Raw genomic sequence first — 17,747 nt, 5'->3', positions numbered from 1 at the left:
CGAAGCAAACCTGAGTGGAACAAACTCTCGTGCCGACAACACGGAAATAAAATATCAGCGTTTCTTTCTTCTTGGCCACTTTTTCTTTTCCCCTCAAATAACTTAAAATACACTAGAAAAAATACGGTCATTATAAATAATTTTTTTTGTTTTGTTTTCATGGAGAACAAATAATTATAAAGCTCTGTTCCTAGCAGAGTTCAACTGGCAAAGAGATTTTCTCTCCCCTCTCCGATTCATTTTCTTGGCAAAAGAGAGCGCGCAGCTCTGGCTTGGAGCGAACGGACGGACCGGCTACTTCGCGGCCGCTCAGATTACCGCTATATATATATATTTATATTTATATTTCTTCAGAAAAGAAAAAAAAATACATTGATATAGATTATGTAACATCACAAGGTTACGGGAATGGATGCACCTTTATGAGATCGGATCAAAAGGTTTGACGGAACACTCAACTCACCAATTATTTACCATTGCCGAAATAAATGCTTTTGTGCACCAGTATCTTACTTTTTAAAAATATACTCCGTACCCCCTGCCATTATTAGAGGTGGCCTTATGGATGGCCGTGGATACCCTTCCGTCCGTACAGCGAAGAGAGAGGAGGAAGACACCCAAGGTTACTAGAAATCCGACAGCCAAACAAGCTTCACCCGAGAAACAAGCTACATACAAATCCCATTGAAATTAGTGGGATGAGAGCTGTTGGCCACGGATCCTCAGTGAGAGGTTGTGAAAATATAGGCAGCCTTGGCGTGGGTCTGGGGGTCCGAAATGTATAACGTAATCGTGGCTTTATTAGAATTTATCGTTCCTAGAACTCTTATAGGAGGCTGGATGTTTGAACCAAAACCAGGGATGGGGCAAACAGGCTCCAAGGAATCCTGATTCTTGCCATGTCTTTTGGGAAATAAGTCAGTGTCACCAATAAAACCTATCGCTGGGGGAGAGGGGTTTGTCTGCAGGAGATGGTCAAAAAAGTCAAAATGGCGGCTTATAGAATGCAGGCGGGGCTTCAATTGCACCGTCGCGGCCGCCATTTTGACTTTTTTGACATACTCTGCAGACACCCAAGTCGAAGATCAGAGGAGCCTTAAGCGACCAGGGCTAGAGTACTAATTTTTTTTGGTGGGGGGTCTCACACATGGCCCATTGCTTTTGATGGGATCGGGGGGGCGGCCAGGAGCGCCCCCTTCTCTGCATTGCATTGCGAGGTCTCCTCACGACCTCTCGTAACTCGGCGCGGCGTGCTTCTCTCCCTAACGGATTTCTCCTCCAAGATTTCGGATGCGATGCCAACAAGGGACGCCAAGAAGTGAAAAAAAATGATAATAATAATAATTAACCGAACCCCATGCAGACCCGGAACAGTCCTAGCAAAATATTCAGACTTAAGTTTTAGCGTTGGAAGAGAGAAAAAGGGGGTCGGGGGAGAGAAAGAACCGCGCGCCTTTCCCATCCTCCCCCTCCCGCCACTTGTAACATTTTTTTCCTTCCCCCATCTCCACTTCTAATAAGTTCGTAGCTGCTCGAGCTCCAGCTTCATCAGATGCAACGTGAAAGGAGGCCCGCCTCTCTTATCCACTTTCCTCGCATTAAAGTGAACTTCGCAGGAAAAAAAGGGTCCGTTTCAAAAACCTGTGTGAACTTCCCAGCTGCGCGTCTTAAAACAGTTCACCGAACTCTTTTTTCTCAAGAAGCCTCGCGCTTCCCCGCTCCGTTTTTATGAGGGAGCCGCCTTGCCCGTCGTCCTCCTCCTCCTCTTTCTCGCTTTCTCAGCCGGAGCAGAAAAAGCAAAGCTTTGCCCCCAACTCCCTCGGTCAAAGAAGCAAGCGGTGTCCTCGTAGGGCTCTCCCGCCCCGACGACCGAAGGACGCTGCCCCACGGAGGCCGCCCTCAGTTTGGAAGGCGCGCAGGCGCAGCCGGGCTCGGCCTGGCGCCGAGGTCGGTCTCCGTCGGAAGGCGGAGCGCGGGAGGGTGGCGGGGGAGCCCGTCCGGAGAGCCTGCCCCCCGGGCCCCCGCGCTGCTGCCTGCGATAGGATGGCCACGCGCCCCTCGGGGCCCCAAGAGTCACAGGCCCAGCGCGGCCGCGTGCTTTTTGGCTTTGAGTCTGAGGTCCGCGATGCTCGAGTTCTTGCTGGTGGTCTTGGCCGCCGCCGCCGCGGCCACTACCGAAGCGGCCGAGGCAGACTCCGCCGCCAGGGTGGCCAAGGGCAGGCCGAAGGGCGGGGCCGGGAACATCATGTAGGGCGCGTGCGCCGCCAGGTGCGGGTGGAGGTGGTGGTGCGCGTGCGCCACGGCGCTGTCCAGCTGCAGCTGGGCCTGCACCTGAAAGGACAAGGGCGTCACGTTGCAATGACTATCCTAAAAGGTGTAACGAGAATGGAGAGAGACAAGAGCGTTATAACGGACCGCCGAGCCATCGGGGGTCCCCCTCCCCTGCCCTTCAGCGCGCGCACCCTCTTCTCTGGGGGTGGGGGTGGGAATCCTGTGGTGGGGAGAAATTAGCTGACTTGATTGGGGTTTGTCCTGGGTAAACTTCAACCCCATCAAAAGAACTAGCCTATGCCTTAGCAGGGGGTGAACCCAACCAGGTGTCTTTATCTATTAAACCATGGGTCAGGGTGATGTATGAAACCAGGTTGCCTGCCTCATTAAGCATGGTTTACAAATTTGCAGCGCCAAAGTTCACACAGCAGGGAAAGCCAAGGTCAAACAAATGATAATTGTGGTGCTATGTGACCTGGGATTTCATATACAGAGAAGGCAGAGAGGGTTTCTCTCTCTCTCCTCCTCTCCCTGTTTTGTTTTTGTTTTTGTTTGTTTTTTGGGGGGGAAAGGACAAATTAAAATGAGAAAAATAGATGCCTTTCCTAAATTCCACCTTTTTCTCTGTAAGTGAAGCACTGAACAAGTTGTGCAGAGTGCTGGGTTTATTTTCTGGTAAAGGGTTAATAATTCCTTAAAAATTGTGTTGTGGTGGTTAGGGGGAGTTGAAGTTCAGTTCAGAAGCTTGCCTGGGATTAGCTATCAGGTGGCAAAACCATAATATATTTCATTGGGAATAAGCCCCATTGATACCAGCTTCGCTTCTGAGTAATGCCTAACATTTATAGGTTGTACTGGTACATCCTCACAACTGGAAGAGACAGCATTTAATGGGGCTTGCTCTTAAGATGCTTTTACAGCTTTGCATCTACTTATTTTAGCAAACTCTTCAAGCTACTCACAACATGAAACCTCCAAGTCATCACATTCAGAAAAGCACAATAAGAGCACCTGAAGTAAATGGCAAGGTTGCAGAAGTGCTCTCACAGTACTTGGCTGAGTCTCAAAACAGGTATATAACATCCATAACAACAGGTCAAGGCTGTTTTGAGCTTTTGCAGAGCAGGTTCTAAATATTCGAAGACAGACACCACAAAAAACAGGTTTCTGTCTAGCTGGAGTAAATGACATGAACAGCTAATATAGTCTTTAGACAAGCAGTCACCAGAATGACTATCATCTAGTCAAGGGTAAGCCAAGAAGAGAAGAAGAAAAGCTCAGCTTTCAGAATAAAAATGACTGGAGAGCTAAAGCAGATCTAGTGCCAGGAAATAATCTATTCAGTTCTTCTTGCCTAGGATCATGTATCATGCTAAACCTAAATCCTCATTAGCAAAACACACTTATTGACCCATGTAATACCAAATCAAATGAATTTTGTGGCAGCTTTATGTGACAGTCTGGTTAATGTCACATGCTCCAAACATGTTGATCACAAATTTCATTTTATTCTAGTCTTCTATGGGTGAACCAGTCCTTTTGTTTCAAAGCTGAGCCTTGTTTAATGTTATGTTTAGTTGTGGTGGGGAGGTTCTGGGAGAGGTGTTAAAGAAAGCTTTAAATACTTGGGGGGGTCATTATCCAAGATGCAGGATGGACACAGGAAGACTGACTGCCTGAACTCAAAAATGCATTGCTTCATTGATCGGTTTCTCCTGCTGATGGGTCTGCTGCATCTTGCATTGATTGACTGGTCTGTCTACTTATATATGTTCATTACACATATTAAGCACAAAAATGTTGGTTTAGGGCTTCTGGTACTGTTACTGTTTTATTCTGTGGCAGCTGTCAAATGGTATATGTGCTACTTAGCTATCCATTAGGAGTGATGGCAAATTGGCTAAAATGTAGTTAATTGTCTTACTAGCTATTAAACCTTAGGCTTCTGGTTCTAATAAATGTGCTTGACTGATATTATGACTATCCATTCTGAATTTGTTTTTTTTTTCAAAATACTTTTAATATGGGGAAGTTATATATGTCTCCTGCTAATTCTTAATTCATACATATTATGGAAATATTTAGGCTGCCTAAATATTATTGAATTGAGTATTGTAACCCTAAAGAAGTAGATACAAATTCCAACACTATACTTTTATCTCTTGCCTTTTCTCTGAGTTCTTCAAAGGCTGAAAATATTTATGGTTCTAGTCATCGTTTTGCCTGAATTTTGTAAAATTATGATTTACACAGATACTAGCTATAATTGTTTGGCGCGCTTTGCTGTATTGTTATGAATATCATGGATACCAGCCTCCTTTTTTTGATAGTTTTTCTTTCTGATGAATCTAAGAACATTTAATCCTATGTAAAAGGATTAATCATAGTCAAAATCTATGTATATTCAATAAAAAAATAAAAAGCGTTGAATTTCATGTATATTAAAGCTGCTTTTTTCTAACTTCGTACTGATCGGTCATTCAAGCTACGACTAGCAGAATCCCCATCAGGATTGAGCTGCCTGTGCTGATTGGGAATTCTGGGAAAGGTAGTCCAGTCACATTTAGAAGGTGCCAGGTTAGGAAAGGCTGAACAAAGGTTAGAAGAGAATGATCTGTCCACAATTATTTAATGGGTGTGCACCATCTAGAGTATACCATTACTAGCAGCAAACCTGAGGAGGACAACTTTGGTTTGGACTGAGCACAAGTCATTAAAAACCTTCTGGCTTTATGGCTCCAAGATGCTATTTCTAATACATCCATTATAAATCCCCTGGAAATCAACTAGAGTTATTTCGAAGTAATGGCCATGATTTAGAGACAGAAGCCCCAGAAATCAATGTGTTAAGATGATCAGCTAGGCTGGGCAAGAGCCCAACATGTTTATAAACAGGGTTGTCAGGCTTTCCTTCATTCACCAATCATAGATCATTTAAAAGGGAATTTCCAAGGAAAAAAAAGTGATTATATGGGTTTTTAAAAAGCACACTAAATACTATTTCCAGTAGACAGCAAGAATATAAATTAAACTATTTTAAATAGAATTCTATTTATAGAACTATGTCAGTTATGATTTTTTTAAAATCCTACAAAGATCATTCTACTAAAATTAGGATATGTGTATTCAGTCTTGATGCCTATCCTTGTATCCAATTCTTTGGAGTGAGCACTTTGTGGCTGCATCAAGCGTTGCCTTTCTAATTGGCCTTACTAGTTTCACTGCATTACATTCAATGGGCTTTATCTGATTAAACATGCCTGGTCCACACAGAGATTGTTCCTTTCAATATTTATCCGCAAGTAAAACTTCCTTGAACACATAATGCAATCTTCTCCAGGTAATATGGATAAAAAGGTCCTGGATCTCAGGCTTATGTCCTGAATGAACTTGCCAAATTTGGCTTCACGATTTTGGCATCTTTCCAGATCCCTGATGGCTCTATGCCAATCCAGCCCCCTGGTTCCTTGAAATTACAACCATGAGAACTGGATCTTAGCAAAATCAAAGCAGGGAGAAAAGTTTTTCCATCCCCCCTCCCGTGTTTTTTTTAAAGAGCTTTCCACAGCAAACCTGAGTACCCTGGTAGGGGAATTAAATGATGATTGTTTCAATACAATCATGCAGAAGACTAGAATGATCTGCAGATCTTCCACAGATGCAAGGAAGACTCGTTCTTACCCTCTACACCTCTCCCTTTCCCCTGCGGAAGGAAATTGCTGACATTTGCTTTCAGCAAAAACACACACACACACACACACACATCCAGGGCTTCTGTCTCCAAAGAGAAAGATGGAGAGAACTACAGGAAAGGAATGGGAGCTATTGGTGGGCCCTTGGTCTCAAGAGATGCCCATGGTTGGCCCTAATACTTGCCTGCTGGAAAGGCATCCGCAAAGCCCCAACATTCACGTAGGGAGCAACTCGGCATGCTTCAAACTGACTTGCTGCTCCAATGAGGACCCCTGAAACAAACAAGAATTTAATCATGGTCCATGTTTATCCCCAGAGTCTCCCAGCCATAATAGGGAGAGAGAAGCAGAACTTGAAGATATTAAGCTAAAACAATTAGTGCCTGCATTTAGGCCATTTGGGTTTTAAGTGTAAGACAAAAAGGACTTTTTCTGATTGCCTCCATCCCCACAGTCCTGGGCAAATAGCTTCCCTGCTCCTCTTGATGCTATCCCAAGTGGCACTATCCGATGTACTTTTGCACTGAAGGAAGTCCCCTAGTATCCCAACTAACTCAGGCTGATAAATGTGCAGAAATCTGCAATGTTAGGGAAGTTCAATAGAGATTACAGCACCCAAACCAGGCAGGACACTTAAGAGCGCAGTAATTAAAGAAGGTATGTCTATGGCAAAAGCCCCCTTGGCTCCAATTCACGTACGTACCTTTATGGAGCTGGTTTTCTTGCTTTCTGCATTTAGCTCTTCTGTTCTGAAACCAGACCTGGGCAGACAAACAGGGAGAAAAGCAAACAAGTCAATATAAAGCCACAACTATATATATTAAGTGATTTCTCTGATGCCATGTTTATTACAGGAAAGCTGCATTTTGTAAGCAGAGATTCTTCTTCCCTTCCTGTTTGCTATGCCCAGCCTATTTCCATCTAATTCTGGCCTCTAGAGAATTTTCAGATCTTTTCCCTGTCTGCACACTGCAATTATTTGTCCAACTTTAGACTCTCCTCAGGCTGCCCCAATCTAACATCCCATGAAACCCAGCTGCATTCCTTTTTAAATAAGCCTGGGTATGATTGCATCACAAGGATCGTCAGTCAACTGTAACACCTTGCCTTACAAATGTTGGAAGTACAGTGAATATTTCTGAATCTCCCTTCAGCTATCTCCAAGGGCAGAATGAAACACTCTCCTTCACAATGAACTAGATTCTGAATATGTATCAGAGTTCAGATGTTACCCTTGTCCCAAAAGCACCTTCACAGTTGGAAAGGCACCGTTCTCACTCTTACAGTCCAAAGTTTGGACTGTTTCTGTTCTATATGTAAATAATCTAGCTGATCTAGAGTGGAAAAAGCCATTCACATGTTCACTTTTGAGACGCTTGTCTCATTTTCAAACATTGCAGTTATCAAATATTTGCATCAAGCACGTCACACGTTTTAGTACCTTTAGTAGCTTATTTAAGAAATAGTACAGTAGAAGATATCTGTCACACGTATGCTAAACATTGTAAAATGCATCAATAAACTGCTTTGTAATCACACACACAGTTTATGTGCCTTTTTCTGAATAAATCTGAAGCCAGTTGAAATGAAAACTAGTTTTACATTTTCATATTTCAGTTGAAACTAGGCTTGAATCTTAAGCACAGATGGTGGCAGAAAATATTTCCAATGGTTTGGAAGCAATCCCTATTTTTCAAAAGAAATTTATACCATGCAAACGCTGATAGATTGAAATTTTCCTCTGTAAAATCAATGGTTCTTACTTCCCTTCTGAGTGAAATGTATTTCATCTCAGGCCTGTTAAGCACTTTAATGCTGTAACCCAATACAGATTCACTGGGGATTGATCCCATTGTGCTCAGTAAGTCCTGTCTCCTAGTATATGTGTCTAGATGTCTGCTGTAAGTCCTATGATTTTCAACTGGAGGAGAGTGAGGTTTATTTCTTACATTCAATTTTCTGGAAGTCTCTGTAGTCAATTGACCTTATTTGTGAGTAAATGTTGTTGGTAATTCTATTAAACATTTACACAAAATGCAGGTATAAGAGGAAGTAAAATGGATGAACTTAATTGGGTGACCCCTAGTTTATATTTTTGAAAAAAGTCTTCCAGAGAAAGCTACTTAAGTTCCAATCTAAGATTCAGAGGCATATGCTATGGTCAAATATTAAAAATGGGGTTATCATGCAAGATGCTCACTTAGATGGAGCAGAAGGAAAATTTATTTGGACTCTAAAACCAGGGAGGGCAGAAAGGAATTAGGAAGACATGAGAAGATGAGTTGGAAACTCTCCAGATTTTAACAAAAGCAACAGACTCTTGTGATGCTTTCAAAGCTAAAAGAACATTATTATGACATAAACTTCCAAGCATCAGAAACCATCAAGAGTCTTTGTGCCCTAATAACTATGCTATAAGACTTTCAGATGCCATAACACTGTTAAAGTCTACAGTAGATATATGCACTGAATCTCAGTTGAACAACGGAAGCCAGGACTTTTTTCTTTCTTTCCAAATTCAGTGGTGGTAAGAAGAAGAGTTTGGAATTAAAAGAGGACAAAAGGGACCTGAGCTGATGGGTTCATCCTGGTGAAAACAAATTCCTAGGCTCAGAATGTGTGACTACATAGTTTTAGGGCCTAAAGGGAAATAGAGTATCCAATACAAGATGGACATTAGTAGTGGGGCCTGATTAACAGGATTTTGGATTATCAAAACCTAAGTCTAACTCTCTGTCACCCTGCCCCTTCCTATCCCACAAGTTAGCAAAACTCTCTATTTCTTGATTCTCTTGCTAATACGGTTTAATCTTTGCTGAGGCATCCCTGTTGAACTTCTCTACTTGACCTAACTCTGAAAGTTTGAAATTGGATCAAGGGTTTTGGATATTTGCACAAAATACCAAAATATATGTATGTAAAAAAAAAATAACTCAAAAAGGAATGAGCGCCTTAAAAGCTAGTTGTATTGATTAGCTTTCTCTGTAAGAAAAACAAAACACCAAAGCATTTAATTACAAACTTTGAGGTGGAGGGTCATAAAAGTGTCATAATAAAGAAGCTGAGAAATGCTCTCTTTCTCTGGGGACCAGCATGCAATACAGAAGCAGAATAATGATCTCATTATTATGATAATCTCATTTGTTCCCATATTAGGGGAGGGGGATAGAAAACGTGAAAACAGCTCCACAGCAGGCAAGATATCATTTCTGGTTATATTAAAGCAATAAAAAGTTTTAAAAGCATGAAGAAGGAGAATAAAGTTGGAGCTTTAGCCCTTAACAAATTTGGACTGCCTGATCCTATATCTATTCTTCCCCCTGCCATCCCACACGTACTCCAGGCGAGTTCAAAAGAAGATACTATGAAGATCCATTGAGTTCAGAAAGACTAACATTTGAGCAAAAGCTTAAAAGTGAACTGCCTTGTTTCTTTAGTGAGTTCTATTTTAAATTGGTTGGATTCCAAGCTTTAGTGTGTAAAACGAGAGGGTAAGAAGGTAGGAGTGACCGAAACCTGCTGTCCTTCAAAGGGAAAGAATCAGATATTCAGCTGCAGATTTTCTTTGAAAGAAGGAGGAGTGAGTTTGAAAAGAAGGGAGCTGATGTCTGCACACCTAGAACCCACCTTAGGACACATTGAGATGACCCAAATGCTCTAGAGTCTAGACCTAACCTTATTCAGGGCACTGCCTATTAGCTTTAAAGAAATAGACATGTAAGCCAACTGTGGGATGGAAGGCTCACTCAGCCTGCGAAAGACACTATTTTGTTTTCAGGGAGTTGCTTGCAAGAGATTCCAGGGTTTCAGGCTAAAGCTACCATTCCCTTTAACTTTTCCTGAGGCAGCAGCCACTGAGCAAAAGCAGCAAAGGGAACCCAGCCTGCCTGCTTCCTGGGTACAAGTCCCATCTGACTTCATTGTGACTTGCTTCCAGAGAACTCTCTGTAGACGGTGCAAAGACGGTGCAGCAAAGCAATTGGATCCTGTGCAGCTACGCAAAGCAGCAAAGCCAAAAGACTCATACTCATTACTCAGGAGTAAACCCACCAGCACCTAAGCCCATTGCTTCTGGGTGAAGCTGAGCAGGAAAAGGTCTGGAGACTGGGATTTCAGCTTCTAGTATTCTCACAGTAGCTAGCAAGCTCTTCTTCCTTGCCATCTGCCAAGGGGAACCAGGCAGGAGAGGATGCTTAAAGCCAACTCACAGGCATTTTTCTGGGGCCATTTGAAAGGATCCAGACTCTAATCAATGCAAATCTCTGGAAGTTCTTCTCTACGGATTATACCAAGCGCCAGTTATTCTTTTGTTGAGGCAACCAAACCTCCTTACTCTGGAATCAAGCAGCCTTTAATTCCTCACACTTCTCTCTCTCTCTCTCTCTCTCTCTCTCTCTCTCTCTCTCTCTCTCTCTCTCTCTCTCTCTCTCTCTCTCCCTCTCTCCCTCTCCCTCTCCCTCTCCCTCTCCCTCTCTCTCTCTCATTTCCCTTTTAGACCTACTACTCAAAATACAGACAGCCACGTTTGGAAGGGTGTGTGTTTTAAGAGGCCAAACTAAAGAGCAATGGAGAGAAATGGACAATCGGAAAGGAGTAACAAGAGTAAACACAAAGAGAGGGTGTTATTTTTCCTTCCAACTTTCCCTTGGTTAAATCTTTAAAAAAACAAAACTCTGTGCTTCTGTCCCCACCCCCCCTTTCCTTCTGCCTTTGCTGCAACTCGACTGTTCAGATTCTGGCTTGATCCGATTACAAGATGCAGAGAAAGCCTTTCAAAACTGGAGCCCGGTGTGGTGCAGATGGCAACCCATGCCGCCAAGATGGAGGGGGAAAGGATCAGTTTTCTCTGCGAGCAGCTGCAGATGTTCAAGGGCCTAAAACGATTCCTTGGGTTCACACAAAAGCGGGTCCGTTTTCCTGGGGAAATCACGGCAGATAGAGAGGTATAGTGTTCACTCGAACACTGGACAAATGAACCTGGCGTTTGGCTTGCCAGCATCTTCGGAGGAAAAGAGGGAGCTTACAAAACTTTGGCTCAAGGACCATTAGGGAAAATTTGAAAGGTGTAGGAAAAGGGGGGGGGTCTCCAAAAACAGCTTTAAAAAAAAAAGAACTTGCTTGCAGCCTCTAAACTGAACAGTATGTAAGCCTTCCTTTCCATTCACCTTTTTTGGAAGTTTTTAAAAATTGCTTACAAGGAAGGAAGCTTTAAATACACTGTAAATACGCATCCAATTTCCTGTTTAAAACCTTTAAAAAAGAGAGAGAGAGTCAATACTCAAAGGAAGGTGTGTGTGTGTGTGTGTGTGTGTGTGTGTGTGTGTGCCTGCCTATACTATCTACCTGGATACACTTTGGTATGACCCTATACATTTTTCCAGATGAAAAGATTAGACAGATATAATTTAAATCCTGAAATGCTAGAACTGAAGCCATGGGAAAGATCTTATTTGGAGTCCCACTCCCAGTGGCTGTCTTTGCACGAACTAAATTGTGGTTTGCTGAACCAACAGTTACTTGATTTAACCCAGTTGCCTGCCTGAGATCACATACACTAACACTACTCAATGGCTGGTCCTTTTCACACATGGAGTCACAACTCAGCTAGCTTAGCCTGCAGTTGGAAGCTCAGCCCGAAATTTGGTTGGCCTTCCCATCTTGGTCTATCTTCCTCTCTCTCACAGACGGTTAACCTCTGGCTGCATTTTGCACCAGTGATTTGCCTCCCCATCGTTTGTTTGTCTTTGGATTCACATTTTGCTCAATTCCAGCCAATTGTGGCTTATCCCATAAACCCCGACTGAGCAACCCAGCCGCGGTAACAACAACAGTAACAGTTAGAAAGTGGCTTGTCAGTGGGACAACAGAAGCAAGGTTTTTCAAAAACCATTTAATACGTTTTTCCTCCGGCGGTCGGAGGAACAACCTGAATTCATCCCACACCAGGTGAAGCCTAATTTGAATGTCTCCTCCCACGCGCCATCAAACCTGCCTCAAGCAAATTACAGGTACTAAGGTCTCGCCCCCCCCCCCAATACATTTAAAGAAGAGATCTGAGCTCTGGAAGGGGCCCGGTGTGTTGACGGGGAGGCTCGCTTATACCGCCGAATGAGACCGAGCGGTGCTAAAGGTGGGTGGATCTGACTCACGATCGGCGCAGCTACCTTCGTTGCCTTTAGATACCGGGAAAAAAGCTCGCGCCTCGTCGGAACCTGCTGGGTCCGCTAAACGGACGCCCCATCCCGGCCACGGATGTCCCTCCTAATTGAAGTGTCTTTCGAAACAATTCAGACGCGCCTTCCACCCTTAGGAAGCTTTGCAAGCCGGAGTGACCGGGGATCCTTCCGTGGGGGATCGGCACCCACTCGCGGGGAGGGCGTGTGCTGCTTTCCTGATGGAAGAGATAGCGGCTCCTGGCCGAGCAAAAGCTCGCCGGAGAAGGGGCGGCCTCATTGTAGAATGAAACCAGCCGGGATCCAAAAGGAGCGTCCGGCGGCGACGTCAAAACCTCGCTCCCAAATGTCACCCACTCCCACCGGCATTGCGGCTCCGGGATGCTTCAGAGGACAATGCCCCCCCCCACTCCCCACGATCAGCCCCGCGTCCAGAAGCGGCTAGTCGGAGGGAAGCCTCGCTTTTGAACCCCTTCCCCAGCCTCCTGGGCAAGCGGCGGCCCTCACCTGCACCCGGGCTTCCGACAGTCCCAGCCGCTGGCTGAGCTCCTCTCTCATGAAGGCGTCCGGGTAGTGGGTCTCGTCAAAGAGCCGCTCCAGCTCGTTCAGCTGCTCCAAGGTGAAATTGGTGCGACTCCGCCGCTGCTTGATTTTCGTCTGTCCTTCGTCTTCCATCGCTTTGGCATCCTCTTTGCGCTCTTTCAGCTCCGGCGAAACTGGGGGGGCGAGGCGGGAGAAAAAAAAGGCGATCAGACAGAGCCGCGTGCCGGACCTTCTTCCCCGGAGCGCTGGGCCTGGTTTGATCGCCGGGTCTCCCCCACGTGTCTTTTTGCCTTAAGCTGAGGGGGAGGAGAGGGGGGGAGGAGGATCAGAGATCAATGAAGGAGGAAAGGTCACCTCCCATAACGGTTTCGCGGCTGGAGGACTCGGATGGCGAAGGCGCCCGGTAGTGGGCCAAGCGGAAGAGCTTGCCGTTCCGATCCGGCTAGGTCTTCCCTTCCGAGCCGCCTCCCCCACCCCCCACCCCCGTCCCAAACCAACCAACCAAGGTTTCAATGTCCCATGGATTTCGGCGAGCAAATGAACGCCTTTATTGGGGAGGAAGCTGAACTCCAGGCGACTTGTTTCTGAACAGCTGAGCAAAAGGGTTTCTTCTCCTTTGCAGCGCAATCCAATCCTAACCTCCTTCGAGGTATGAGATGCAAAGCCTTGATGCTTTAAAAGTTTAAACAATTGTACCCCAGGGTCTCAAACGAATTACACACAAGATTCCCATCCTCTCTCTCTCTCTCCCTCTCCCACCCACCCCTCTCTCTCTCTCTCTCTCTCTCACACACACACACACACACACACACACACACCGGATTTTCTTTCTCTCTAAGACTTTCTTAGGAATATTTAGGAAAACTCCCCGAGTTTTGCAGTGGGATCCAAAATCCCTTTCGCTTGCTCCAATAATTCCCAATCCTCTGCAGAACAGAGGCCAAAGGAATTGAAAAACTGAACTTAGAAAGACTCATAAGTCGACCAGAGCTACTTTTTTTTTAGACACGTGGATGCCAGATCTTTGGGTTTGGAAAGAGGATCTGAAGAATGATTGGATCTGAGAGGCGGGGGGGGGGGAATGACCGTGAAAAAAATCCGAGCCGTCGCTGAAGTTGGCGGTGCAGGAATCTTTCGGGTTCTGGACACACTTGGTAGTCTTTTTTCCCCCCTTCGACTCCCCCTCCCCCTAAAATCACTCCACTGGGGCCTTTCTGAGATGGGATGGCTCTTAGGGAAGGAAACTCAATTACGACGCGCGTTGGAAGCTACCTAACCCGCCTGGTTTTTCCAAGACTGGCGGGTTTGCGGCAGGTGCGGGAGAGAGGCGGCATCTGCCACACGCAATCTTTCCTCGGCCTATTTGGGGTAGTTGAAACTATCCTTGGCTTGCTATGCGTTAGAGAAACAGAAAAAATGCCCCTTCAAAAACGAAATATTTGCAATAACAACTCGGTCCTATATTGATGTCTTAAAGTTTAAAGTATCCCACCCCAATTGCCTCCTCTTTGTCCTGGTTTCCCTCCCTCTCCTCCCATTCCAGATGAAAATGAAAACTGATCCACGCAGGGAATTTGGACGTTTATAGATTCCTGCGACAAAAGCCTGCTGTCATTAATTATAAACGAGAGAGAGAGAGAGAGAGTCGGTCTTCATCTTTTCCTCTTATTTCATTTTTTTTTCGCGTCTCCAGCCGACCGCGCGCAGACACAAACCCTTCACTTATGCACACCAGGCCCGGCTTTTACTTTTATTCGCTATCAAGGCCCACCGCGGGGTTTTCCCGATTTCAAAGACTCGGTTTCTCCCCTTTTCCCTGGGACGGTTTGCCCATCGCCCCGCCGAAGTTTGTTTATCGCCATTGCGCTTCCCTCTCTAATCATATTCGGAATTTGTTTAGCAAATCATTTCCGGCTCAGGTTTTCAAGCCAGTTCCGATCTGGAAGGAGCGACTTTCGTTAAACAAAAGGGTTTGGGGGGGGGGAACCACCCCCACCTCCTCTCCGGGAATCTGGCATTCGCTGACTCAAACCATACACAGATATTCAAATATACTTGAAAGTCACAGAGTTCTTTGGATCAGCAAAGGAAGGAAGGAAGGAAGGTCTACGGCCCTGCTTAGGATTTCTTTTTTTTTCCTTCCTTGACGCTGATGCGGTTTCTTCTTTTCAATAGAACTGCAGATGGGTCCTGAAGGCTTCAGAAAATTAAAGCTATAAGAAGCCTCCTCTCTTCGGATTTCAGTGCCGCTTCTGATTAAAGGTTTCTTTCACAACGTGGTTATAAATTGCGTCTTTCAATTTTGACACTTTTTGAAGTGTACTTTGCGAAAGATAAAATGTAATGTTCTTACTTTTATTGTGCGTGGTATTTGATGCCCTAACAATGGCTACCCTGAAAGCTTTCTGATCCTCTTTTTAATGGGCCGATTTATTTAATTCCGCCTTTGTTTACATTGCAAATATAGGAGACTCGCTTGGTGGAAGCGATTTCCAACCGTAAATATTTTAATAGCGTAAAGGTGGACTTCAGAGTGACCTGCTATATCTGTTTCTCAAGGAGCTTAAACGTTTTGGGGGGAAAAAAAGTAATGTGAGGAGCAATCGGACCCCCCACATTGGCGGTAAAAAGACTTTGGAGCGTTGTGCGTGCTAGTCTGCCCTATATTAAAATATCTCTCTGGAAAACAACCCTAAACAAAACAAGATAAATCCCTACAGTCAACCAGGCAGGCAACGCGGACCGAAGGAAAACCTCAGTTAGCCAACCTAACCAGCACCTCTGTCAAAAAGGGATCCACACTCGATCCCCACAAAAATCCACAGGTAGAATTCCACCCTTTCCGCCCACCCACCCCCGGTTACCTAGAACCGTACCTCCCTGGGGGACGGCCGGAGTGGGCTTCTTTTTCCTTCTTCTTTTCCATTCATTGGGTTTAGTTTTCAATATTCTCAGCGCTTTGCCATGCTTGTCGAGAGAGCGAAATTGAGGGCGCCGAAGATCGGACCGCCGAGCTCCATCCTTTTCTCTCGTCAAGTTTCCTCGCCGCTTTCTTGTCGGTCCGGACCCAACGCGGATCTTTTTCGGTGGGGCTTTCCGAGCGAACCCGCAAGCAAGCGTGGAAACGCAAGCAACACGCGCGCGCGCGCTCGCTCGCTCGCTCAGCGAGGCGCGCCTTTCCCTTGGCTCTCCCTGCCACCCCCAGCCCACATCTCCCCCAGCCACCCGCGTGGTCCCCGGCCTCGCCTGTTGCCCCCCCATCCCATCCCACCTCATCCCCCCCATCCAAGCCGGGGCTCTTACCTTCGCTGAGTTTAGGAGTGTCCGCGTCCCGATTTCTGTCGACGGCGCCCATGTCCAGTTCTCGCACCGGCGATCGCCTTCCCGAGCCGCCGCTTCCACCAGCTCCCCGGACCGCCGGGCTATCGCTCTCCTCCGCGCTGGGCTCGTTGGCGCCTCCGGACTCCTTAGTTCCCCTGACGGGTCCGCTTTCCAGCACCTCCCTGTACGTGATCAGCTCCTTCTTCTCTTTCACTTTCTGATCAAACGACTTGGAGACAAAAGCGGTAAGTTCTTCCATCGCCGGCTCTTCTTTGGGCTCTTTTTTTCTCCCCCTCGTTCGCCTCCTCTGGCTGCTCCGAGCCCCCCAATAAACACATCAAGGGGGTCGGGAGGAGGGGGAGGGGGGGGAGAAGAAGAAGAAGAAAAAAAGGAGGGGGAGGGCGGGTGGGGGAAGGGAGAGAAAAGCCGCAGAGGGGCTGGCTGGAGCCTTAAATGGGAGCGGAGGTTTCCCAACCCCGAGCGAAGCTTGTAAAAACCGACCTTTGACAATTCTCCCCGCGAAGAGTTCCGATCTGTCTGGGCTTCGGTGATTGAAGTCCCCACTATTTATACTTTGCAGAGCCAGCCCCTCGTTGGGAGCAAACAACCTCCCCTCTGGTACTGGGGATGAACCCCCTTCTTCTCCTAGAGCAGCCCAGGCGCACCGCCGAAAGAGAAAAAGGAGCCAGGCGGGGAAGGGGTGGGGGTGGGGAGAGGGAGAAGTTCCCCGTCTCCCCCCCACCCCACCCCGCCCCTCGCCCCCTTTCCAGATCCGGCTGCCGGGCTTTCTCGCGCGCGCTCTCTCTCGGCCATTAATCCAGGATTGACAACAAGCCCTAATTAATTTAATTAGGCATGGTTCCTGCGCTGGTGTCCCGAGTTAGTTAAACGCCGGGGGGAGGGGGGAGTAAGGGGGCTGGATCTGCAGGGGAGGGGCTGAAATGAGGAGTCGCCCGGGCGGGTGGCTGCCAGAAGGGAAAGAAGAGCGCTTTGGCCAAACGTCTCCCGTGGAAGCGCTCCTGGCCGCCGACAAGCCAGGGAGGGCGCGACTGGCCCACCGTTTGCCAAAGGAAGAACTCGCCGAGCCCGAGACGGACTGACCCTCTCTTGAAACCTGCCTGTCTTGGGTCGGCGCTCTCCCCCATCCCAATGCCCCGATTCGCGGCTCTTGACCTCGGCAAGAGGCAGAAGAGCAGAGCTCGCTGGGGAGAGCTGTCTGTAGGGCAAAGCCCCAAAGCAGTGGCTCCCTTGAGAGCCGTGCCCCGCGGCTTCCAGGCAGCGAGCTTAAGACGGCTGCAACAGTTGTGGCCTTTCGGGCACTCGGAAGGTCGGGGGTGGCGGAGGGAAGCAAACAAAAGAAGCGCATTTTCTGGCAGAATTAGCCTTTTGGAGACACACATACAATTTTGCCCCGTCCACTCATTGATACTCCATCCCTTTTACCTGCCACAATAGCAGCTGGGTTCATTCTCCAGTAACTCTTCGGGTTTCCCAGAGTCGTTGACACCCGACTAAGCAAACCCGGTCCCTCTCCAGATCGTCACTGCGCTAGTTTTACTAGGAAAGGAGTTCAGTTTGCCTCTTTTTGATAATAAAGTGTCATCCAAATCAGGCGTGATGCTAGGAGAGAGGTTGGTGAAGTTTTCTTGGCAAGAGAAAGCAAAGGCAGTCACTGTTTTCCCCCTACCAGCTCCCCTTTTAGCTTATTGCCTCGGGATTCCCTGGTGGTCTTCCATCCAAATATTAC

The 17,747-nt window shown here is 46.7% G+C and overlaps 1 protein-coding gene across 2 annotated transcripts; it reads right to left on the bottom strand.

The window, feature by feature from the left end:
- Positions 1-2,073: 2,073 nt before the first annotated feature.
- SHOX2 (SHOX homeobox 2) lies at positions 2,074-16,259 on the bottom strand. 2 transcript variants are annotated; one of them, XM_014062486.2, is made up of 5 exons: positions 15,983-16,259; positions 12,644-12,852; positions 6,667-6,724; positions 6,148-6,236; positions 2,074-2,367 (listed from the first exon to the last, which is right to left on the bottom strand). In XM_014062486.2, the coding sequence occupies exons 1-5, from the start codon at positions 16,257-16,259 to the stop codon at positions 2,074-2,076; spliced, it is 927 nt and encodes a 308-aa protein (XP_013917961.2). The 2 variants fall into 2 exon arrangements, with proteins under 2 accessions (XP_013917961.2, XP_013917962.2); XM_014062487.2 differs by having other exon boundaries at positions 2,074-2,331.
- Positions 16,260-17,747: the final 1,488 nt, after the last annotated feature.

This window comes from Thamnophis sirtalis, unplaced genomic scaffold (assembly GCF_051295495.1).
Source record: "Thamnophis sirtalis isolate CommonGarterSnake01/CBP01778 unplaced genomic scaffold, rThaSir2_p1.2 scaffold_11, whole genome shotgun sequence".
Classification (NCBI taxonomy): Eukaryota; Metazoa; Chordata; class Lepidosauria; order Squamata; family Natricidae; genus Thamnophis; species Thamnophis sirtalis.
Note: the sequence above shows the minus strand (reverse complement) of the source record. Positions and strands in the feature narration are given on the sequence as shown.